The 8,053-nt window shown below is 28.7% G+C and overlaps 1 protein-coding gene across 1 annotated transcript in view; it reads left to right on the top strand.

Annotated features, from left to right (window-relative positions):
- Window positions 1-789: 789 nt before the first annotated feature.
- LOC119606719 (metal transporter CNNM4) overlaps window positions 790-8,053 on the top strand; it is a 35,064-nt gene continuing 27,800 nt past the window's right edge. The window contains exon 1 of the mRNA XM_037960281.1: window positions 790-1,628. Within this exon, the coding sequence (XP_037816209.1) occupies window positions 1,048-1,628 (581 nt within the window). The 5' untranslated portion in view covers window positions 790-1,047. The remainder of the gene's footprint in view (window positions 1,629-8,053) is intronic.

Here is an 8,053-nt window from a genome sequence, read left to right as displayed (position 1 = left end):
TATTTCTATAGAAAATTTTCCATTATCATTATTTTCTATTTTGATTAAAAATAAAAAAATTTTCAAAATTTTCTATTTTTTATAAAAAATTTACTATGTATTTTTTATAGAAAATTTTAAAAAGTTTTTTATTTTTTATCTTTTATAGAAAATGTTGGAATTTTTCTATTTTTCATAGAAATTTTTTGAATGTACTTTTTTAAAAGAAAAATTCGAAATTTCGTATTTATAGAAAAATTTCGAAATTTTCAGCTTTTATATTTTTATATAAAATTTCAAAATTTTTTTCTATATAATTTTTTTTATATAATTTTTTTTATATAAAATTTTCGAAATTTTATATTTTTCTATATAAAATTTTCGAAATTTTATATATTTTTTTATATAAAATTTTCGAAATTTTATATATTTTTTTATATAAAATTGTCGAAATTTTCTATTTCTGTGGAAAATTTTTCATTATTTTCTATCATTATGTTCTATTTTGATTAAAAATTTTCTGTTCTATTTTAAAATTTTTAAATATTTTGTTCGAAAATGTTCCATTTTGTTCCAAAATTATCTATACTATTCAAAAATGTTAAAAATTTCCATTTTAGTTTGGAAATTTTCTATTTTGACTGAAAATTTTATATTATATAAATTTTATATCTCGAATACATAAATGCGTTTTTTAAACATCAAGTTTTTAGATAAATCGCTACACTGGCCAATACTAATTAATCAAACTAACTGGCATCACTTTAGAATTGAAAGAAGAATGGATAAAAGAAAAATAATAATAAAACTAGTCAAACAGAATACAGCGAAGAGAGAAGTTGTGCCAGTCGGGAAGAATACAGAAAAGAACACATTTTCTTGTGCGTTTTGTGGTTAGAAAAAATAAAAAAAATCTTTATTTTTCTTTGCCTCGCGAGTGTTTTGATAAATAAATCAAAAAAGTGCTAATTTTAATATAATCATTCTTTCAATTTTCATAAAATCAACAAAAAGGAAAAAAGTGAACAGAAAAAAACAGTGAAATTGTTTAAGAATAAAAATAAAGTTATGGAAGTTAAACCTTTGCCACGTTCAGAAAATTGCCAAAGACGGACTAGAAATTCCAATAGTGAAAATGCTACGGATGAAAATAATGAAATTATGATGATGATGACCCCCAGAAAAAATTCTGGCCATCGTTCATCAATAAAAATGACGGCTAATAGTAATTGTAATAGTATTAGTGGTAGTAAACATAAAGTGAAAAGCGGAAAATCAATGGCGCGTCCTCTTTTAGGGTTTAAAATCCACTCCTCCGCCTCTTCCTCCTTAACCACGAGTTGTTTAAACGCGACACGTTCTTCGTTTCGTCGTACTTGGTGTCCCCTGGTTTTGAATGCATTGATTTTCATTTTATTTACAAATGCAATCAATTTTGGTAATTGTGCCGTTAACAGTGCGGCGAATAGTGATTCATTAATAAATCAGCCACAACATACAACATTTGATGACACTACAACAACAACATCATCGACTAAATTTAATACATTTAATAATAATAATAACAATAATAACAACAACAAAAACTCCAACAAATTAAATGATACTCAAAATTTATTATTGCCACAATTGGCAAATCAACAGAAAAGGTGAGTGTAATTCATCATTAGAAAGAATAAAAAGAAACATTAAAGCAAGAGCAGAAAAAATATTTTGTTTAACTTGTTTAGTTTAGTAATTTTCTTTTTTCATTGTAATCATCTTAATTCGGTTTTGTAAAAATTTACGCATTTGAAATTAAATGAATAATAATGGAAAGAACTACCCAAATACATTTTGCGTTAACTAGTCGTCGTCTGGAATGTCCCTCCCTCTCGTATTTTGTGTATTTATAAACATTGCACACACCAACAAACCAACATACACTTGTTTGTACTACATACATACATGTGTACATATGTTTTGTTTGTGCAAATGTTAACAAGTATTAACAGTATATGTTAAGTTAACATTTATAATTTTACATTTTACAACTTCTTTGTTTACTTGAGATGCGTACGTGATACGAAACTTTTATTAACGAAAAAATATTTACATTTGGAATAAATTTACTTAGTTATTATATTTTTACAAACTTTATTTAATTATTCATAGTTAAAACACATACAATTTTTATTAGAACAAAAAATTGTTTAATAACGTTTTATATTCTTTTAATTTAAAGTAGTTATTTTTTGTAATATATTTGTATGCAATAGCACTATGTTAGGGGAGGATATTAAAAATTTGATATGTCGTTTCGTCCGACGACTAAATAATATTGACTAGATTATAAAATATAGATTAAACGTAAGTTCACACTATATACTCATCATAATGTAGTCCAGACTATAGACTAGACTACAGTTCAGTCTATAGAGTCTATGATTAATATATAATCTATTGACTAGACTGTTGTCATGTCTGTAGACTAGTCTGTATATACTATAGTCAAGTATATAGAATAGATTATGGTCTAGAGTTTAGACCACTTTAGATTATAATCAACACCACCGACTATAATCAATACTTAACTGGACTATAAACCAGATTTTAGTTCAAATTCTAAACTAAACTATATAATTCTATATCATCCAGACAATGGACTAGACTATATATATAAGACTGTAGTCCAAACTATACTATAGACGAGACTATAGAATGGTCCAGACTATGCTATAGTCCAAAATATATACTAGACTATATGTTTTAGACTATAGTGCAGATTATAGACTATACTATAGTCCAGGTTATAGATTATACTATAGTCCAAACTATAGACTTGACTATAGTCCAGACTGTAGACTTGACTATAGTCCAGACTATAGACTTGACTATAGTCCAGACTATAGACTTGACTATAGTCCAGACTATAGACCTGACTATTGTCCAGACTATAGACTTGACTATGATCCAGACTATACACTTGACTATGATCCAGACTATAGACTTGACTATGGTCCAGACTTCAGACTTGACTATATAGTGCAGACTATAGACTTGACTATAGTCCAGACTTTAGACTTGACTATAGTCCAGACTATAGACCAAATTATAGACTTGACTATAGTCCATACTATAGTCCAGACTATTTTCCAGACTATAGACTTGACTATAGTCCAGACTAAAGACTTGAAAATAGTCCAGACTAAAGACTAGACTACAGTTCAGACTATAGACTAGACTACAGTTCAGACTACAGACTACACTATAGTTCAGACTATATTCCAGACTATAGTCCAGACCATAAACTATAGACTATACTACAGTTCAGACTACAGACTAGACTATAGTTCAGATAATGACCTAGAATATAGTCCAGGCTATCGACTAGACTATAACCTAGATTATCGACTAGACTATAGTCAAGACTAAAGACAAGATTATAATCCATACTGTAAACTAAACTATATACTAAACTATAGTCTGGATTATAGTATAGTATATATAGACTGTATTTCAGACTATAGACTAGACTATAGTCCAAACAGTATATTGGCTATAATCCAAACTATAGACTATACTATAGACAATACTTCAGTCAAGAGTATAAATTACACTTTAGTCTAGAATATGCACTAAATTATTATACAGACTATAGAATAAACTAAATAGACTATAGTGTATTAGTCTAGTCTAAAATCTAGAATATAGTACATACAATAGACTAGACTGTAGTCCAGTCTAGAGACTAGACTACACTACAATTTGATCAAATGTACAAGAACATGCTGTTCTAGAACATTTTTATGAACATAACGATTTTCTTCAGTTAGTAAATTTCAGGAAGTGTAAATAATATCACTATAATTCGTTTACATATTTTTTGGTTAATACAAATTTAAACATAAATATCATACATCTTTCTTTTGTTTTCATAAAAATTGGCAAATATTTGTTTTCTTATCTGACAACCTTAAGTAATATTTATTTTTAATTAAGGGGAAAAAAAGATATAAATTTCACAAAGCGTGAGATGAAGAAAAAACACATCTACGCAAGGAATGTTTTATAGCCAGACATAAAAATATTTAGAGGTACTTGTCTGAATTCTCTTATTATATATTATATTATTAAAAAATGTATATTTATTAACTGTTTAATTTGAAATTGTGACGTTCTAGAGAGTTACAGGGATGCCAAAGAGTAGAAAAGTAAGTTTGGTATTCTGATTAAAAATTGTGTAAAATAAGCCTATTCTAAAACCTTGAATAAGTATATTAATGAGGGTTTCGAGCTCAATTAGATCAATGGATACTTATACTGTCTAATTTTTATTAAAAATGTCATATCAAGCAATAAAGGAATAAATGATTAAAGTGTTATTAAAGTATGTAGATGTAATGAATATATTATTCAGTGTCTTTTCAGAAGTTTTAATCCCTCCGTTTTTCCATTTACTATCCATTCACCTCTGTTATCGATTTCTCCAAATAAAATATAATTAATTTTGAACTACGCCCATTACACATCAATTTGAAATATTTAAAGCAAAATATCACTTTAAACAAAATTGACTTATAGGTCCTTAAAATGGTCATCTGTGGTCTGACTATGTTTTGTTTATTCTATTTTTATTTACAAGAAAACGTTTATTAAAATTATTTCTTGGTCCCTCTTTGACATTTTTACATTTTAGAAAAATACCCTCAAAATCAATGTTCTATCATTTTTGCTGTTTTTCAGCTAAAAACAAACCAAGTGCATTGAAAAAAATCTTAAATATATCACCAACAGACATACCAGCTCAGCACCCGGTCTTTTCTTGTAAATAGATTTTTTGCTAAATTCATAAATCTTTTAGAGAATTTGCATATAAACATTGTTATAATATACGATGACAGACGAACAGATGCCAACTGTTTCTTAACCATCAATATTTAAGAAAAAAAAAAAAAAAAAAACACACAGTAATATAAATTGCCCCGATTCCCCTAAATTCTTTTCCTCGCAAAGACATAATAATAATATAAATAAAACAAAAACATATTGTGGTACGATTCTCCCACAGCATGCCGTTTTCAATCTCACATGTGGCGCACGCCCGCTTTTTTGTTCTGGTTACAATACGGTGTTAAGGTCAGTGTGACGTGTAAAATAGTTGTAAAACTACAAATCATCATCATCACGTCATCGTAATCATCATCATTATGAACATCACAATCCACTGTCTAACAACAATTGGCGGCAATTTTTTTTTTAATTTTTCATTTAATCCAAAGTAAATTAATAAAGTAGCGACACGAGTTGTTGTACAACAAACGTCTACAAAAACCACAGGCAATTTGTTTTTGTTCGAAATACTCACTTGTCAAAATTTGTTTACAAAAATGAACCAATAATTAATGGAAAATATGGCATTATTGTTGTACTTTCCAAAAATATGTTGTTATTTATATTAAAAGTCACAGAGTTTTCTTTATTTTTTAAAAATTAGAACATTTTTAAAAATATTATACACTTAAAATACACTTTTTCACATTAAATACAACAAATTACTCAGAAATTTGTACAAAAGCAAGCGTTAAAATGAAAACAAATATGGCAACATAAACATTTTTGACAAGTAAGTCCACAAATAGCAAGTTTAAAAAAAATAGTCAGCTGTTCAAATGAGTCTACTTTATAAATTTACTTTGATTTAATCTTGGGAATATTTTACAGTCTGTTTTGTTTTTTTTTAATTTTTATTAATTCTTAGTAATTTATTATTTTGCTATTTGCCACTTCTTCTTATTTCTTGTTATTGTCAGAAGATTTATTTGTTTATCTAATCGAGCGACACATTGTTTAGTTGTATACAATAGTAGAGGAGTAAACCAACTGAATCAAAATTCATTCATATTTAAAATCAGATTTCTAAAGTCCTGAGATCTAAGATCTTAGGAGAATTGTACGGAATTTACCAAAAAATGGAATTAACCCAAATTAATCAGGTCTTAAATAATATCACTTTCGATTGCAATGGAATTCTGTGACAGGCCTGAATAGTTGGTATTTTGTCAGTAGCTATGTGTTCTGTTCAAAAATGATTCCCCTTCCTCTCTAGCAAGATTGATGATAGAAACTATTAAATGTACTCTAATATAGAGAATATTTTCTGGGCATATATTAATTGAATGATTAAAGTAATTATGTGTACGAATAAATTTTTGATGGACAAACAAATATACATCAATGAAGCCGCACTTATATATGCGCAATGTTTTTCTTTTTGTGCGTGTTACTAGAGTTAAACTGAACCCGGATTTTCAAACCAGAATAAAAACAAACCTAATATCAACAAATTATTCGGCACAAATCTAAACAAAATTTTTTTTATATTTTTCGCATTTTGGTAATGAGTTGGAAATGTAATTATTTCATACATTACTTGGTAATGGATGAAGTTTATTAACAATACATTATTTCAATTTGTGGCATAGGATTTGTAGTCAATTGAAACATTGATTTAAACCTTCAGCTAAAAACCTTTTCAAAAAGCTCGATAAAATAACTAATTAATCGAACTTTGAGTAAGCCAACAGGCTAAATTATATTTTGAAACCCTTCGAATAAAGTAATTATTCACCCCAAAAGTAAATACTTGCACTTTGATCTAATATTATTTGCCTGCTTATCGAGTAAGTGAAGTTTTGCTGCAGTATTTCCAATATCCGAGATAAGAGAGCAAAATATAGTGAAAACTACGGAAGCTAGCAGGAAAATCCCTTGATTTATAAAGGATTTAGAAATCTCGTACTTTGGAAATTCGCATCCTGAAAATTTTCGAAATTGTATTACCAGAACTGCGAACGTTAGGCAATTTATTGATAAAGAAGTAAATAAAAATGAGTTTATAATATAAAGAAATCTAATCCAATTTCTTTCTGTCTCTTATCCCATTAATTTTCGATCATTGAAATCAATGATTAAATAAAATTCTGCAACCCATACTAACTGAATGGTATAAAATTTTTTAACATTCTTTTGTCCTATTCGAGCAAACTCAGCGGTCAAATCTAATTGAGATCTTAGTTGTTGCATGCAAAAAATCATCCCAGTCAAGGAATATAATACCATGCAGACTAAACAGTTTATCCTGGCATGTCACCGGAGAAGTCATCTCAACATTAACGTCAAATATTTGTATGCAGCAACTTTTAAAGACATTCATAGCGACGCCATCAATAGCGCATTTTGAGGTTATCGCATGAATTCGCGCACACTATAGCAGAAAACGAAGATCCTTCCAGTCAAGAAACATAATGATTTGCTGACTAAACAGTTCATCTGAAGGAGTCATCCCATGCAAGATCCATTGGATCATAATTCGTATACAGCATCGAAAGATATTGGTAGTGACGCCATCAATAATACGGCTTCAGGTTAACTCATCAATGTTGTACTTTGACGTCGTCCACTTCCTATAGCAGAAAAACTGGCCGCGAAATCGAAAAGAAACAACAGGGTCAACGGCTACTGGTCCCACTTAGATCTTAGCATCCCCGTCTTATCGTCTTGACCTAGCCTAACAGATTTATGGAGTTATTCAGTAGAAGTGTTTGCCTTGATCCTAAACGTAGAACCCAGGATAAAATTGTATAGTTAAAACTGTTACAAAAACAGCAACAAGATCTATGAGCTTCCAGTGCATACCAAAAAAGTAAATTTTTATCTGGCGGCGTCATCGATCAATATGGATTTGAAAAAGAGTGAGCGAATGCTATATATAGGTTCTAGCCACCGACATCATGCGAATTGACCTTTATGTTGATTTTTGAAAAGATTTTTAGACATGGCATGACTACGAATGTACCAAAACTATTCAAACATGACCAATTTTGAAAACAGATGAGATTGAGTTTAGTTTAAAAAGGTTGTATACCAAAAAGATATACAACCCAAGAGAATCCGCTGTGATTCGCTTTAAAAAGAAACAAAAAATAAACATAAAGAAGATAGAAAAGCCGGAGAGATAAGTGTAAAATTAATGAATTCCTATTCTAATAGAGAAAGAATGTTGATAGTATTGGAAGGGAATTCTATGCCTAAA

Source organism: Lucilia sericata, unplaced genomic scaffold, assembly GCF_015586225.1.
Source record: "Lucilia sericata isolate MDLA Ls3-8-SP2 unplaced genomic scaffold, ASM1558622v1 Contig000616F_arrow, whole genome shotgun sequence".
NCBI classification, from domain to species: domain Eukaryota; kingdom Metazoa; phylum Arthropoda; class Insecta; order Diptera; family Calliphoridae; genus Lucilia; species Lucilia sericata.
The sequence above is the reverse complement of the archived record's forward strand: the minus strand, read 5'-3'. Positions and strand labels throughout refer to the sequence as shown.